Genomic DNA, 17896 nt, shown 5'->3' on the forward strand with positions numbered 1-17896 from the left:
GCATGATGGGGAAATAGGTCACTGACCTAGAGTAACACCGACGAGTGTTTTCAAAGCTTTGTAGTAAATCTCCCATTGTCATGAAGAAATATGAGCATCAGGGTTTTTTGGAATTTTGCCAAAAATCAATTGGGGGTAAAAATAACCTGCAGACAAAAACTATGCAATATATATGCTGTTGTATAATAGGATAGTTTGTAAAATAAGCACAAAAAACCTTTTGAGGTAGAGGTCTCACATAGCTAGTGTTTTATTTGGGCAGTTACATATTGTACGCGCAAAAAAGTCACAGAGACCTGACAATCAGCAATGGCAGCCAACAGACATGGGACGTCCACAAACTGTAAAACCAACATTGACAGTTTGTTATGTTCTGCTTTGTCTGTTGTCAAACATGTTCAGTGACAGAACCTGATGAGTTATTTTTTTTTTGCTGCTGCAATCAACACGTAACTGTTAAAAGGTCCAGAAACACATAAAGACAACATGAAGTGCCGTGTGGTTTTTGTTTCACCTGTATAGCAATGTTTGTTAATATTATTAAAGTTCTTCTCCAGTTCAACGTGTACAAAACAAAGTAAAAGCTCGATGAAAATTCATCAGTTAAATATATCTACTGATACTGATTAGGTAGGCAGATTATTTTTCCGCGTTTTGGTCTCAAGCTGCAAAAATTATATTTGAAGTGCGGCGCAAAATAAGACCAAACCAGAAGGAGTCAAAAGGGCTGGTAATAAGACGGGATTGATTTTTGGGACCCTCAGAATACCCAAGACATTCTTTATCGTCTGATCCGTTTTGTTTGGCATCACTCATCATCACAAACACCAAATAATGACAGGTAACAAATATTTTGCTCTCAAAAACAAGGGAACACATAATACGCATATCTCCCTTCTTTCATGATATTACAATAAACTCCAAGTACAGAATGTCACATTTCTGTAGTTTGAGGTATATAGATGACATAATATAGTGAGGAGCCAATATTGTATATGTATTGTATCTATGATCTATCATTATTTGTTTGAAATACATCTGACATTTCTTGTCATTTCTACTCTATTCTAGTCTAGACTTTTTTTTTAAAGTTATGTGCAAAATTATAAGATATTCTAAAGAATATTTCCCTTCCCCTAGAAAAATAGTAAGCATCTTGTAAACACAAACCACACTTTTTTTTTGCTTCAAAGTGCACAGAAATTGACGCACTGCAAGTTATTAAGCAATATTTTTAAAGGATAGCCCTAATTATTGTTGGAAATGACAAAATGTTTGTTTGGAACAGTTCTATATGTTAAATGCAGTTCTTCTAAACGAGTATTATATTCCCTTTGGTTATAGGTTCGGCTGGCAAACACAGACGCTGCTTATATTTTCATTATTTCTCTCTCTCTCGTCAAACTCCTAGTTCAGTATTAAAAGCATTACAATACATTGAATAAAATAATACTGGAAATACTTATGGGGGAAATAACGGAAATGCATGACCATAAGCACAGCACTTGTGCATAGTACAGATTATTTAACCATGAAAACAATTAATGCATACATTAGTAATTAGCTCATGATATTGTCCGTGATGCTGCACTCGCAAGTTAGGCCATCAATCTTTTGGTGGAGCATAACAAATGAGATGTAAGGCGTCACTACATCCCACATTAACAGACCAATACATCCACGAATGGTATTACCTTATAACCTGCGGACCTCTGTTTAGTTGATGAAATAAGACAGGAGAGCCATTTTTAGGAAGAATCATTCAGGATGAGGATCTTCAAACGACCCTGAGACGAGTCTACAAGGCAAAGAGGGCATCTTCTGTTCGTTCGGCCTTCTTCTGAGATCCAACAGGGGCAGGGGCGGGGTGAGCTGGGCTAGCCCCAGGAGGTGATGTGTCTACCACCTTCGCTCGCTCCTCCAGGAACTTGTCAAACTCTGAAAGAAACACGTAGACATGCCACAGTGAGGAATCTTGCATGAATTATTAGACGGGAGCAAATGAATAAAATGATAAATGACTTTGTGGTACCTTCACTGGTTACGCCTTCGTCTGCCGTATCACCTTTCTAGGAACCAAAAAAGGGATTATTGAGGGCTTTGTGAAATGAACCATACAGTATTTTCTCAAATGAACGCCTCCTTTATTGTACATTTTCGCTACGTAAACATGTTCAAGAATATAAGGCATTCAGATGACTCATTCAAACATGTTGCATTGATATGTAGCATTCTAAACTGGTCACTAGGTGTCAGTAATGCAACGGTAATAGTTAGTGAGACACTCGGAACAACAGGCTTTTATTGCACGTATGAATGATCTCACAACATACAATAATCCCTGACAATGGCTACTGATGTGGCTGGAACCCACGTCAAACTAAAATCTAATCTAAATCCCCAACATCACTTCCTGTCCGCAGGCATCGGAACACAACAACACGCACAGCGCAAGTCTTTCTCGCGTATTTTCTCTGATTATGTCTACAATATTGGGTGATACTGGGGTGTTATGTTATGTCTAGGCGGCTCTAAAATGTTAAAAAACATATTTAGAAAGCCACAAACAAGTTTTCTATGCGATTACTACAAAAATATTCAATTCATAAATAAGGATCATACTTAGGTCTGGATAAACAAGGGATTACTGTTTACCAAATATTAACAATTATGCATATAATATTTTCAAGTGCAATTATTTTTGTAAGAAAAAAACATATTACATAATAACTGTCTCGATCTTCCAGAATCTGCACCTATCTTCACAACACAGTAGAGCGGGGGAGAGCAAGTCGACAACTTATATTCAGGAACGCCCATATAAGGAAGTCGGACTCACTATGACACCATAGGGAACCGGTGTTAGAAAAAAACTGCGAAACTGAGTGTTCCGAGCTATCCCAAACTTCTTTCAGGGCTCACTTCCAAGTGTCTGAACGTCATTATCTGACATGTTGGCATCGTTTAACACGACAATACAACATTCTAACTACTTTTAATAGCTCAGAAAAGTGAAAAAAAAGCATGATAGACCCTCTTTAAATAAAAATGCCTGTCTCTCTCTGCAGTTGAATAAACCCTGAGCTACTATTTGAGGAAGGTAATACAGTATGCATGATGTAGCATCATCCTAGCACCAGAAAAATAGTAACAAACCCATTAAAGGTTGTTGAAGAACCGAATCCACATGGACTTTCTCTTAAGCCCACTGACACAAATCCACCATGCATAAAGCTCATTAGAGAATAAACAGTAAGTAGACACTTCATTAGGTACACCTACAATGTCATCTAATGAGATCCAAGGTACGAATATTTTGGTTACACTATTTAGCTACATATAAGAGGGACAAAACAACAGAATCCCAGTATGATACCATCTAATTTCAACGTCAAGAATAAAATGATTTATATTTTTTGATACAACCCCCCATGACATTGTACATGTGTACTTAATATAGCGTCCAGTAAGCCAAGCCTTAAGTTCATCTGTGATGTCGGTCATTGGTGGAAATACAGTGAGATGAGTGAGAATAAAAAAAAGTTGGTGTGAAGTTAGATGAAAATGTTTTGTGAGATGCATGAATGGATGGAGGAGAGAAAAAAAGAGAGGGGGCAGAAGAAAACAAAACACACACACAGAAAAAAAGATTTAAATCAAGGTAAATCAAGTCTCACCACGTCAGCACAGAGCCACTCCTCTATGTCATCCATGACAGAGGACTGCGATACAGGGATCTACGGAGCAAAGCCATGGACAAACCACGGAGCCCAGCCCACAAAACCACACACACAACACAATAGACAATCACATCATCACACAATAAAAAAATCAACACACACACATACAAATAAAAAGAAGAGGAATCATAGCTCAAATCAAAAACACCAAACACAACAAGCTACCCCAAAAAGAGGAGTTCCCATGTTGTTTGAGTTGTTATTAGCTCCGTGCTAACACCGCCTAGAACAGCTGCCCGCTAATGTTAATTATTCCACATCATTAGGGGATTAGCATCACTTCAACCTAATTAAGAGATGGATTGGATGAGACAAGCAGTGACAAGACACCTGAAGCACACAAATGCAGGATCGTGATGGTTAAGTGACACTGCGGATGTCGTGTGTGTGTGTGTGTGTGTGCGTTAGATACTAATGCTTTCCCCCTGAAAGAAAAATCAGTGGAATCAACCAAAATGAAGAAGAACATCAGAAGAGATGAAGAATATACAGTACAGGCCAAAAGTTTGGACACAAACAACACAACTCATGGTCCCATCCCCATTAATAAGGCAAGAAATTCCATCAAGTAACTTGTTTTTAAATTACATAATTCCACTTTCAATTCATTGTTTTGATGCCTTCAGTGAGAATCTACTAACAAAAATACATTGAATGAGAAGGTGTGTCCAAACTTTTTACTGTACATCGTAAGTTACAGTAAGTGGAACCATATTCCAGCGTCCATTGTTTTTCTACAGTTAATTGATGTTATGTAGAGGTGGTATCTGTAGTCTTGATTTAGTGCAGGGCTATTCAACTGGTGGCCCGAGGGCCATATCCAGCCATGAATGACATCAGAGTGGCCAGTGAGTTGAATCTGTGAGTTCAGTGAGTTGGATCTTTTAATAGTGTTTTTCTAGTAGGTGCTAGTTTTCTGTCTTATAGAGGATCTTTGCAAGAGGTGCTTAAAAACGTAAAATCTAGCATTTACGTAATAGGTGGTTTCAAAACATAAGATCAATTTTATACAGTTAGGCCATCTTATACAGAATCTTTATTCTTGGTTCTGTTTGCAGTAAGTACTTAAAATCAGCAGAGCGCTCCTGTCACAATACAAAGGATCTTTGAATGTTTTTTGCAGTCTGTGCTTAAAAAGATATGACCACTCGAGGGTATTTTGAGTAGTGTTTACCAGTAAGAGCGTAAAGTACAGGATCTTTGACCGTGAAAATGAGGCTCCAAGAATAATTTAGTTGAATAACCCTGTTTTTGTGTCTTTATTAATGGATGGATCAAGGTGGGACGGGTCCAGTAACGGCCAATTAATCCATTAGGGAAGAGGGGGATTTAAAGTGGAAGGTGTCAGTAACTGTACAACACCCATGTCCATACAGTACAACAGTGGTGGGCAATATAACCAATGCTTTGTAGTCATTCAATGAAATAAATACTTCATGATGACCAAAAAATCTACATCAACATTCTCTAACTAGTGAACAAAAAAAGGAAAAGTTGTGTATTATCATATTACCCATCACCAGAGGCCAACATCTGTTTACAGACAGGAATGTGGGAAAGGGAAGGCTAGTTTGGGGGCTAAAAATGAACAGCGGTGGATTATCAATGTGGCCAAATGAAGCAGGTGGTAATGGTGGACACGGTAGTGGTAGTGGTAGTGGTGGTGGCAAGTGGGGTGGGAGTAGGAGGAGGACACACTAAGGATGGAGTCCTCACCATTCCTTGGGTAATAAGCCAGCTGTCTATGGGCAGCTCCTGATCTGCTGGGTTATCATCCCCTTTTACCCTCAGCTGAATCAACAACAGAAATATACCTTAACTCAAAGAAAAGACGCAGGTATAGCACAGACGTGACTCTTTCAGGAGGAAATGGTTCATTTAGTCAAGATGGAAATGAGGGGAAAATAGAGGGGGTGAACAAAATCAACTTTATGATGTATATGTCACCCGACCTTGAAAATAAAGAAGACTGTGTATGTCTGCGTGTGTGTTTGGAGGCTCATATTCCAAAACATAACATGCACATGCAGCTACACCACATGGACATAACTATTGGGACACATGGTACTTAGGGAGTAAAAAAACAACATTGTCTAGTGCACTCACCCCTCCTGTGTTCTGCTGTCTGACATCCAGAGCCGAGGCCAGACCGCCCAGAGCCTGGGGGTCCTCATACTTGACACTGTGCACAATAACAAACACAGATAAAGCTACTTTGCAAAATGAAATATACTTACTTTTGTAAGTACAATATGTACAGGATATAGTAGTATGTATACTATAACTGTGTTGTGTTGTCCCAAATCAATTACTGTTGTTATGCATTTACCGTAAATGACCATAACAATATTTTTCTACTTCCTCTTTTGTTTTTCTTCTCACGCTCTTAATTGTAACCACTGAAGTTAGTCCCTCCCTCCCCGATACGGAGTCAAGAAGGCAATGATTGAGGGTGGTTAGAGTACTGACTTATGCACTCAATGTGTAAGTATGGAAGTGTGCAGATTAAGACACAGACGCTGTATTCCATGTAAATGTAGACATACTTCTTCCGCTGTTCAGCCAGAGAGCTGGTCCTTGTCTGGGCAAACATGTCAAAGTCATCTTGTTTGTGGCTTGGGAGACTGGCAGGGCCGACATCTGCAACAAGGTAGGAAGACAGCAGGGAAGTGGAATGAGGAAGGAAAAAGCAGGTGTGGAACAATTAAAGACGTATGCTCACAAACAGGAAATTAAACTAAATAACACTGCAGTATGTGCAGCAAGTATAATTATATAATTACTAGTTTCTTTTCAAGCCGATACCGGTAAATTCCTGCTTCTCAAGACTGATACCAATAACTTTTTATTCATTCATTCATTCATTCATTCATTTATTTTCTACCGCTTATCTTCATTAGGGTCGTGGGGGTGCTGGAGCCTATCCCAGCTGTCTTCGGGCGAGTGGCGGGGTAAACCCTGGACTGGTCGCCAGCCAATCACAGGGCACATATAGACAAACAACCATTCACACTCACATTCATACCTATGGACAATTTGGAGTCGCCAATTAACCTAGCATGTTTTTGTAATGTGGGAGGAAGCCTGCTGCTAACCACTTGGTCCACCGTGCAGCCGAATAACGTTTTATATCAATTATTTTTTACACTTTATAAACATGCTGTGGATGTGTTGTGTTTTCGTTTCATTGTACCAAGAGCAAGGATGTCATTCTGTTTGATGACCCTTTTAACCCAAAAAGTTTGCCCATCTCTGCTTATGAGACAAGGTGTTATTTACCGTATTTTCTGGACTATAAGTCGCTCCGGAGTATAAGTCGCACAAGGCCAAAAATGCATCATTAGGTAAAAAAAAACATACATAAGTCGCAATGGAGTATAAGTCGCATTTTTTGTGGGTAATTTATTTTGCAAACTACTTGACCAAAACAGACATTACGTCCTCTTGGAAGGCAAGTTCTAACAATAAAAGAATAGAGAACAGGCTGAAAAGGTGTACGATATGCTAACACAATGGTTATTCAGCTACACGAAAAATAAACATGAAGAGAAAAGGTGTCTGGTGTTTATGTAACATAGACAGTTTTTTCATTCATAAGTCGCTCTGGAGTATAGGTTGCAGGAACAGCCAACCTATGAAAAAAAGTGTGACTTATAGTCCGGAAAATATGGTATTATATTATGTGTGATATCTATGGTCATCACAAATCATGCTTGTTCTTACCAAGGCCAGCCAATGCAGAGGAGAGTGAGGCTGCAGCAGGGTGATGGGCTGGGGAGGCAGTGGTCCCTGCAGTGCCGTTCGGGGGCGAGCTGGATGTGATTTTGGGTGTGACCACAGCAGGGGAGCCCGGACCCAGGTCTATCAGGTTGTCATCTGTGGCCTCTGTCAACATCTGAACAAAATGAGGGTGATAAGTCAGTTTTTCAGAAAATTAGATAATAATTTACATTAAGGCAGTGTGATGTGACTGGAATGAATACATTGTTGTGGTCAGGAATGTATAGGACTGGATGCACAGATACAGGAAAAAGAAAGCAGGAGGATTGGGAGGAACCTAACAAGCTAGGGTGTTTATTAATTTATTGTTAATGTGTATTTCTCGACTTGCAAAATTATACTTGCCTCCATCAGCTAGCCACAATACAAACAGACAGAGCACACAGACACATCAACAGAATGCACTCCCACTCCTCTGGCACATGACAAATGTACCCTCCAAAACAGCAGATTGCAAACTTGGCCTTGTAGTATTATCTGAATCACACAATGGAGTTGCTGTGAGCGGTGTTCTTTAATGCTACATGGACTTCATTTGGCTGTATTTTCACATAGTAAATATGCAAATGTAGTGCTCTTAATATGCAAATAAACAACATGAGTGTTTGAGTACCTGATGACAACACTCACCCCTTTGCTCTGAGCACCTCTTCCCGTCCTGAACCTCTCATACCTATGAACACAACAAACAAGTTGCAGACAATTGACAGTGCTGACTATATGTCGGCTTTGACTTGACCATACCTCTCGTAGCGGAGGAATATGTTGTTGAGGTCGTCGTTGACGTGCAGCAGCTCCTCGGTCACTTCCTCGTTGGACACACGGGAGATCAGTTCGACGACTCGCTGCTGCATGGCTCTGCATGTCCGATGGAGCTCCTTAATGTGGGGAGACATTTATACACCCTTATTGATCATGCATGTGTGCAAGGCATATCCAATACAGTGTCCAGTGAGCAAATATGCACAAAATGTGTTAAAATTATAAACAAAGTCACCAAAGTTAATAAATATAATATATTTCAAAAGGTTTAAATGCCACCTGCAGCAATTTTACTTGACTACAACATACTGATTGTTGATTGGGGGAGTGAAATGTGTTAATGGTACACTACTCCCCCTAGTGGCTGTGATACATATGAAACCATGGACACATTTTATAGCAAAATGAACCAAGCTCTCTGTGCTTTATCATACCTGTAGCAGTTCTAGATCAGAGTGATCCTCCTGGCCTGGCACCATCTCTGTGAGCATCTCTGACAAAACTTTAATGTTTCCTCTCACTACGTCCAACTCGCTACGTAACCTGCCGACCTACAAGCAGGGAGGATGATTTTAAAACAAAAATGGAGGAGGAAAACTTTCACTGGTTTCACTGTTTGTCACCTGTTCAGGAGTTGCAGTGATGGGACCATGTGGCGAGACATGAACGGCAGGTGAGTTTGCGGCAGGTTTAGGAGATGCAGAAGCAGCAGTGCTGGTGGCTGCAGGGGCCAGATACTTCATCATGGCCGGGTCCACCTCTGGGGTTCCCTGAGTGCATAAAAAAGATAAATACCTACAATACATGAATGCATATTTGCACACATTAATCTTTACCCGCTGCGGTGTGTGGATGGGGGATAATGCATCCAGATCTGCCATGGGGAACTCGATGCCCTTTCTTTTCAGTTCTTCATAGATGTGGACCACCCCGGTAAGATCAGGACTACTTCGGAATGCATCAGCCCAGGCCTGGCACACAATAGGATTTACAGAATAATATTTATTGCCCGTGCTAGTATGCTGCCTTCTTAAAACAATTTCTACCACAAGAGGCAGCACTGAGTTACTTGTGTGAGGTCGCCTTAACAGAACAAGACCACCCGTTTTATTAATTTACAATGGTTCCTATAGATTTAGAATGTAGACTATATCAGTATTTTAATTCAAATAAACAATGTGTCTTATATTCGACTGTTATTAAACAAAAAATATATTTGAAATTTAAAATATTTTTTTACATATTTTATTGACACTTGCATTTTTTTCATAATTTTTAGGAAATTAAATGCATCAAATATATACTTTAATAGTTTTTAAATTGTATACAAATGCATGCAAAAACGGCCTGGTCAGTGACATCTACCATAGTTTTATGTATTCTTTTACATAGATATGAATATGTAAATAAAATGCTATTCTTTTGTTGTTTCAACTGAAAATTAATAAATCAGTCGCCGCTAGAATAGTAAGCTACCGAGCTCTTGTTAGCTTCTCCAATTTACTTAAACTTAAGAAAGTGTTTCAAACGGAGTGGGAGAGAGGACAAAAACGTACCACTTCCACACAGAATGAGAGGATAGCTTTTTTTTTTTCCCCTCAATCTCAGCTATGGTATGTAGGCTCGGCCCTGCTGGCTAAGCAGCTAGTCTCCATACAAGGTAATTTAATCTAACATAACATTTGACGCATCGTCATAATTATTTTTTGGGAAACCGCGATAGAGTGAGGGAGGGATATTCAAAACACGATAGAGGCACGACTGTACACTCACAGTAAGTATTTTTCTACTTGTCTACCTGTATGAGAGACAGCACTTTGTCCTGCACAATGGTAGGAGGATTCGCCTTGGGTGAGATGATTTTAACCAAAACCCCATCGATAAAATCTCTGTGGGCCACCTGAACGTGAAACCTGTGGCCGCAATTCTTCACACACGTCTCCACAACCTGCACAGTAAGAGAACATGGAAAAACGTGTATTGAAATTATAACTTTTGAATGAAATTCTCGCGACATGTCTCACCGTTAGCGCCAGCATGACTTCACGGTAATTCTTGTTGCCACTGAGTCGTTTCTTCAATGCCCGCATGGCATCTTTTGGCCTGAAGTGAACACATACACACACATCAACTTGGATGAAAGAGACATTGATGTCAAAATAACAGATGAGCTGTTGAGATGTGTGACTGCTACATAGTGAAGAAATCACACCATCTGGTTGTCTCTATTTTCTCCTCAGGCGACACCACCACTGTCCATGCATGAAGAGTCCAGCTTGGCTCTATGCCTGTGATGGCATTGCTGAACAGACTTTTAATATGCTTTTACAAACCCTGTTCATATTTGCAGCTGCTGCATGGATTATTTAAATTGATTATATCACACATAGTCATTTTCGGTTGCAGAATCACCTGAACTTCATTGACGAACTTGCTGAATATGCAGACGTGTGTCTGTATATGTGTGACAGAGGGCCCTGTGTTGCTAGCTTAAACAATGACTGGATGTGTGTATATATGTAGGCATGAGAAATGTGAAAAGACGGCTTTGTAAAAAAAAAAAAGTAACATTTTTGATGAGGAATTCATCACTGCAACATTGCAAAGTGCTGCGCTTTGGCTTGCTCCCTGCCCTGACTTATAATAAATATATTGTCTTATACACACAGGAGATCTCATAATAACTATTTGATTTGGTGTCACCTATTGCAAACAAAAGGCTTTCTGTGCTTGGCTGTGTACTATTTGCCTGAGTCAGCCAGTAAAACAAAGAGAGCTCCATAACAAACTGACGTGGGCTCAAGTAGAATACCACATTTTTGTGAGCTGGAACCACACACTGGTTTAACAGAGATAAGGTACTAAAGTGCTCACCCCTCGTCTGTCTCGTTTATGATGTCACAGATTTCAATGTTGAGGGCCCAGTCTTCATTCTGTAGGCCTCCGTCAGTGGCCCTCTCTGAAGGACAAAAAAAAACACATACTTACACACTGTAAGTGAAATTATATTTTATTCATTCATATTTCATTCATATTCCGCAGCTCTCTGTCACTCCAGCAGCCCCCGACCATGACACGATCTATGCAACAAATCCAATGTTGATTTTGTTAATACTTGGGTTGTTTATATTGTTTATTTTTCTATATTGTGTATTTTGTACTGCTTAACTGACTCTGTACTCTTGCTGCTGTGCAATACAAATTTCCCCACTGAGGGACGAATAAAGGCATATCTTAATCTTAATCTTAATGCTGGGTCTAATTGATGCTGAATTGGAGCCAACAACGCCATAGACTTAAACCATCACATGGGTCACAGCGAGAGTAAACTGTTGGGGAAGCAAATCAGCATGGGGCAGTCGCCTTTAATGTGGATAAGCACAAGAAGAAAAGTGTGCTTAGATGGTGGATTAGATGAGTTTGGACAAGAAAGAGGAGACAAGGAGACAAGCCCGTCTACGCTACATACAAAACAAACATGAGTTGTCGCTTTGTGTTGGGCTGTACTGGCTGTCGTAACCCATGTAATCTCATAAAGTGGATTGTCAGGTAGAGGACACAGCATTGGGCCATATAGCAAATGCGTCTTCATGTGAGACAGACAATCAGATGACCCTTAAAATGCGTTCACTCATAGTGAGAGTTGTGTCCCACCACCGGTGCTGGGAAGAAGCGAGACCCCACCAGTGGAGTCAGATGATTACGAGGCTTAACAGTGGCAGGCGGTACCATGCGGTGACAACGAGGCTCCTGTTGCTGACTCCACTTGATCATTTTGTCACCATTACTACTCTTTTCTTTGCTTGCTGTCACACTTCCAACATGGACTTATGTCAAGCACCATTTGGCTGCCAAAACTCAACATGGGATTAAGAAGATTAAATGGTTAGAGTGGTAAACTTTTCCAATCTTGCTTAAGAATTAACCAAAATAAACTGTATGCAAACAACAAACCTTAGAATGCATTATGATGAACTTCTCATTGTAATGTCACAAACTAAAACTGTTGAAATAACTTTTTCTGTCGGTTTGTGTTTTTTTTAACCATTATCAACTATAGATGAGCATAAACATCAGATTGGTCATTATTTGAAAAATTCACCACTGATGAATTGCATTAATGAGAGCAAATAGAGTGCACGACTGGGCTGCAGCCAGCAGAGGCGCTGTGGAGTCGCTCTCTATTAGTTTGTGGTCTGAAGAAGAAAGATATGTCAACTATGGGAAATTAGGTGTGAAAATGAACACTAATATTTATACTGGACACATCTCCCATGATGATGCAGTGCAGCTCTACCGCACTGCAAACTAAAATAAAATTTTGCATTGAATCGTATTAGCTGGCGCAAGCCTTCATAATAATATGGTGGCATATGTTGTATATGGGCTTGAAGCTAACTTTTGAAAACTATAATTCCCTTTCAATTTATCACCATAAAATGAACACGTGGCTATGTCAGTGTGAGCATACAGTATGTTTAGTTCATTAATGTACTTATATAGGCATAAAGTCGAGTCTTTAAAGGCAAAAATGTTAGCTAGAAGCCCATTATTGTGAGATGACGTTTGCGGCAAGAAGCTAGCAATTTCTATTGTAGTTAGTCGTCACCAATATGTTCGCCCACGTATATATTTAATCGCGAACGTCACCGCATAGCAAATAAATGTTTTTAAAGGCTGACGTACCTATGCATTGACCCACTGGAGTACTGTACGGATTCCCCAGTAAGAACTCCATCTTTGCAACAAACAATCCGCTTGAGGATGACAGGCGGAGGCCCACGGGATGTGCACTTAAGCCCCGCCCTTACAGCAATCCCATTGGAAAACACATATCACCACCTTCAATATGTATGGATAAAAGGATTGTCAGTCATGTTCAGTGTCCCAAGCCGTCGAGGCGAATTCTATCCGTATAAATTGGAATTGCAATTTATTTTTAAAACGACACACTTGTGTCATATTAAAAGTGTCAATAAAAAAATATGTAAGAAATTCCATTGAAGGCATTTTACATTTGAAGTGTGATTGAAATGTATCCTAGATTGACGTGGACGCATTTTATTTACGAGTGTACTTGAACGCAGCCGGCAGTTGCTATGTGACTGCTTGTAAACAAGAGGAAGGGTGAGGCGCTTTAGTTTACCTTTAGCAAAAACAGTTAACTGTAACTTATTGTGACGTTTACGTACATCATATTTCATAATTCCAGTTAGCTATATCTTGTGCTCAAGGCAATAAAGCATGTTATCGAATTCTTGATATATTTTTATTTACCTGATTGCTAGCAAGTAATGTTAAGAGTACTGTGGCATGAACTAGGTCTTCAGTTTGATCATTCCTACTTTGTTTTCAAAAGCAGGTATTCCAGCAAGTGCAGTCATGTGCGCCAGCAAAGAACCCCCTAAGATGAGCTGCTATCATGGAGTATCTAAACCAATTTATATTGACGAGGAGCTTCTACAGGTGGCAGTTCTGGAGCAAGGTCTTCAAGAGCCAGCTCAACGTATTATTGAAGAAGAGGGAATCCAGTTTAAAGAGGCCCGCAGGTTGATTCTGGAATACAGAAGTGAGTACAAAACATGCAATGTGGTTAATATATGGAGTTAGATCAATTATAGTTATATTTCTTTCCAAGACATCCAGAAAATCGACCACTTATGGGAGTTCTCGTCATTAACCAAGCTCAATTTGAACAACAACTTCATAAAGAAGATGGAGGGATTAGACCATCTCGTCAATCTAAAATGGCTCAGTAAGATCCCATTTGCATTCAAACATGAAATAAACCTCCACGTAACAACAATTTTGTTTTCTAGATCTGTCCTTTAACAACATTGAGAAAATCGAGGGTTTGGAGGGTCTTCAGAAGCTGGAAGTGCTTAAGTTGTCCAGTAACAGGATTTCTTTAATTGAAAACATGGACAGTCTTGTGGAGCTCACTATTTTATGCCTCGCAAACAACCTCCTCCAACACTTGGACAATGTAATGCAGCAAAACAACAAAAGAACATATTTTGAAACTTTTTGCTAACCCAGCATTTTTTGAAGGTGGTTTACCTCAGGAAGTTCAAGAAACTGTTCACGCTTAATATCTATGGAAATCCCATCCCTGAGGAGAACTCGGAGGATAAATACCAGCTTTTCATTGCTGCTTACTTTCAACAACTGAAGTTCCTGAACAACATTTCCATCAGTGAGGATATAGTAAGTATAACAAGTGCACGCATTTCATAACTTTACATTTAATAGCTACTGTTTTGGATGTGCAGAGAAATAGGGCATCCATTAAGTACAACCTCGACATTGAGAAGATGAACCATAGGGAGCTACAGGGGCAGCAAGCTGCTGAGGAACAGCGGAAACAGGAAGCTGAACTACAACTGCATGAGGTACAGTTCCCATACTGCTTATACCTGCACCCTGTAGCTATGCACTTGTGCAATGTAATAGATAGCAATGGTTTGTTTGGTGGTGTGCCACAAGAATTTACTACCTTTGCTCAGTAAAGGTTGGCAAACACAGCTGTATGTCACATATAACAACATAACAATAAGGAGTGGTACAGGTGGGCACAAATATTAGCAACACTGGCATTGTGTTAGCTAGAATGCTAACATTTTAACAGCATCAACAGCCTATTCGCTAAAGAATAGCAAATTATCAAACTCATAGCTTGTTGACTGATAGTTGGAGCTCCAGGATTTATTTTAAGATTTGGAGCTCCAGGATTTATTTGAAGATGTGTAGCAAAGCCTGTTTTAGGGTTGGGTCTGGGTTTTTTTTTTTTTTAAAGCATTCCATCTTGTTCAGGGGGCATAGATGAAGAAGGAGGTTGTTCCTTCATGACATCATAATTCTAAAATGACCATCTGGAGCAACAAGTGGGGGAGATGATAGATTTTTCTCATGTTTGGTTCTCCTAAACATAATCTAAGGACATATAACTCATCATTACAAAATAAATTAATAAATTTAGGACACCCTTAAAGACTTTTGCATGGAATTCCATCTTCACCCATGTTTGTTTCCATGCTATCGTTTCAGGATGCCTTTGTGGAGCAGATGAACGGATCTCATCTGTATAACAACATATTCCTAAATGATACAGAGGCAGACAAGCTACACTGCCTCCCGGGGGTAGATGAATTACTGGAGGAATATCCTTTATCGTCATAAATGAACATAGTATTGTTTGAGTTATAAATTAATGCACATATTGTTTTTCATATTATATTAGATATAGTGTGTTGGAATTTCTTTGACTGGCCTGTTTACATTCGAGAAGCAAATCACGGATTTTTGCAACCAATTATTTGATATTGGCTTGGCCGAGCATAAGCGACGAGAGGCCGAGATAGACTTGTTCTTCAGGAGACATAAGATAGATGTGACGGAGAGCCAACGGAAAGCATCCAGACTGTTGGCTGATTTTGAGAAGCAACAGAAGCAGGTGAGAAAAATAATAATACAATACTTCATTTTTTACTGCTTATCCTCACGAGGGTCGCGGGGGGTGCTGGAGCCTATCCCAGCTGTCTTTGGGCGAGAGGCGGGGTACACCCTGGACTGGTCGCCAGCCAATCACAGGGCACATATAGACAAACAACCATTCACACTCACATTCATACCTATGGACAATTTGGAGTCGCCAATTAACCTAGCATGTTTTTGGAATGTGGGAGGAAACCGGAGTACCCGGAGAAAACCCACGCATGTAGTTATTGTTATAACATTTTAGTAAGTAATGTTTTTTTATTCAATTATATTGAATATACAATATACAATTTAATTAAATTATATAGATTTTTGTTTATGTATATGTTTGGTATTGTCATTATTCCACTTTTAGATTGAATCTTGTAGCTGAGTGCATTATCAGACTAATAACCCCTCATAGGGGTCTTCAGGACACACTCACACTCACCTAGCACAATCCAAGTTGCACAACATGTACATACGACTGATGGAAAACTACTTGGAGATACACAGTAGTGTATTGTTCTCACTTTCCAGACACACGCACACATGCAAACTCAACCTTTCAGGTTTCCGAATATCCCTAACTTGTTGTGCATCGTCAATATTCTGTTTTTCTAGAGAATAGAAGAACTGCAGGAGTTATCAGATGAGAAAGAAAGAAAGAGCAAAGTAGATGCCTGCCATGGTGAAATCAAACTTTTGTGTTACAACCTGATGACAGTGGAGTTTCAACTATACAGCCACATGGAGGTAATCATCATTTTGTACTTACAAGAAAAAGTTTATATACTGGGGGTGGAGTGTACTAAGATAGCTAATCTTTCCAGGAAACCATCAGAAAGTTTGACGGCAACATCTCAGAGATGACGGCTAGCTTCAGTGAAACAGCTCAAGGGATATATCCTTTACATTCTTCCATGTGAGAGAGAGTAAAAGTGTTGTGCAAGGAGAGATTTATAACTAGGGATGTCCGATATCAGCATAAAAATGCGATATCAGTTGATTGGTATCAGATTTTTTTCTGATCATCCATCCATTTTCTGTACTGCTTATCTTCATGAGGGTCGCGGGCATGCTGGAGCCTATCCCAGCTGTCTTTGGGCGAGAGGCGGGGTACACCCTGGACTGGTCGGAGCCAATCACAGGGCACATATAGACAAACAACCATTCACACCACGCATGTCAATTTTTGGTAAAAAAAAAAAAACAATATCGGTCATCCCTATTTATGACTGTGTCATGTCTAAAGTTGTGTTTCATGCTCAGCTGGTCACAGTTTGTATGAATGACACTGCGACATTATCATTGTTAGAAATGTTCTTAACACATCACACATTTGTCCAATGCCGAGATCTGGAGGACAGCCATCACAAGAATATACAACAGATCGCTAATACTACGCTCGAGATGGTGGCTAAGGGGGAATCTGAGGACGATTTGCCGGACGATGTTCGAATGGTGGGTTTTAGTGTAAATGTTGATTCAAACATCTCTCCCTGGAATGCAAGGTAAATATTGACTGACTAAAACAGGTTACCTTAATCAGTATATGTCTTTATATGTAGTTGTTCTTGGACAAAAACACAGTGATGGACACACTAGCTGCCAGCCATGATAACCATCTGCAGACTATCAATGACAGAGAAACTCAGATGGTTACCCGCGCCGAAGCCTGGAAAGTGGCTCTCATTAAAAGGGTAGGAATCATAAACAACATAAAAATATCATCTCTGGATGCAGATCTCTTCTTTGACGTTTATATATTTGCTTTTATGCAGATTGAAGACACAGAACTTAAACGCAACCGTATGCGCATCGCAGACATCCACAGATATGCAGATTATTTGAGGGGGCAGCTGGACAAGTTCCTGTAATGGAAAATTTTTACTTGATCTCAATTATAACCTTTTTTATTTATTGTTTTCTCTACACATTCCATAAAAAACGAATTCAATTATTGTTTTTAATCAAATAATTTACTCAAAAATAAAGTGCCTTGCATATAAGCATCAATGTTTGTCTATAATAAAGTTATTTATTGCAAAATTGACCTTAATCGTGAATAAATTAAGTAAATAAAGAATATGAATGGCTGTTTGTACTGTAGTTAAGGCGTCAATACTTGGAGTTGT

At 39.6% G+C, this 17896-nt stretch overlaps 2 protein-coding genes across 10 annotated transcripts; one reads left to right on the forward strand and one right to left on the reverse strand.

The window, feature by feature from the left end:
* Positions 1-228: 228 nt before the first annotated feature.
* On the reverse strand, positions 229-13265 carry LOC131103092 (TOM1-like protein 2). 7 transcript variants are annotated; one of them, XM_058049024.1, is made up of 16 exons: positions 12969-13244; positions 11157-11241; positions 10307-10385; positions 10081-10230; positions 9119-9253; positions 8906-9052; positions 8717-8833; positions 8265-8398; positions 8151-8193; positions 7464-7635; positions 6287-6380; positions 5847-5922; positions 5457-5531; positions 3678-3737; positions 2033-2069; positions 229-1938 (listed from the first exon to the last, which is right to left on the reverse strand). In XM_058049024.1, exons 1-16 carry the CDS (start codon positions 13018-13020, stop codon positions 1799-1801), a joined length of 1596 nt encoding a protein of 531 aa, XP_057905007.1. In that variant the 5' UTR covers positions 13021-13244; the 3' UTR covers positions 229-1798. The 7 variants fall into 7 exon arrangements, with proteins under 7 accessions (XP_057905007.1, XP_057905006.1, XP_057905012.1 ...); XM_058049023.1 differs by having other exon boundaries at positions 8906-9253; positions 12969-13265; XM_058049029.1 differs by lacking the exon at positions 5457-5531 and having other exon boundaries at positions 12969-13233.
* Positions 13163-17748, forward strand: drc3 (dynein regulatory complex subunit 3). Of its 3 annotated transcripts, none has more exons than XM_058049033.1 (13): positions 13163-13573; positions 13645-13851; positions 13921-14037; positions 14102-14268; positions 14334-14489; positions 14555-14674; positions 15330-15442; positions 15561-15735; positions 16383-16514; positions 16592-16662; positions 17099-17222; positions 17330-17461; positions 17543-17748. In XM_058049033.1, exons 2-13 carry the CDS (start codon positions 13665-13667, stop codon positions 17636-17638), a joined length of 1590 nt encoding a protein of 529 aa, XP_057905016.1. In that variant the 5' UTR covers positions 13163-13573; positions 13645-13664; the 3' UTR covers positions 17639-17748. The 3 variants fall into 3 exon arrangements, with proteins under 3 accessions (XP_057905016.1, XP_057905018.1, XP_057905017.1); XM_058049035.1 differs by having other exon boundaries at positions 13392-13409; positions 13642-13851; XM_058049034.1 differs by having other exon boundaries at positions 13398-13409.
* Positions 17749-17896: the final 148 nt, after the last annotated feature.

Source organism: Doryrhamphus excisus, chromosome 15 (genome assembly GCF_030265055.1).
Source record: "Doryrhamphus excisus isolate RoL2022-K1 chromosome 15, RoL_Dexc_1.0, whole genome shotgun sequence".
In the NCBI taxonomy this organism is placed as follows: Eukaryota; Metazoa; Chordata; class Actinopteri; order Syngnathiformes; family Syngnathidae; genus Doryrhamphus; species Doryrhamphus excisus.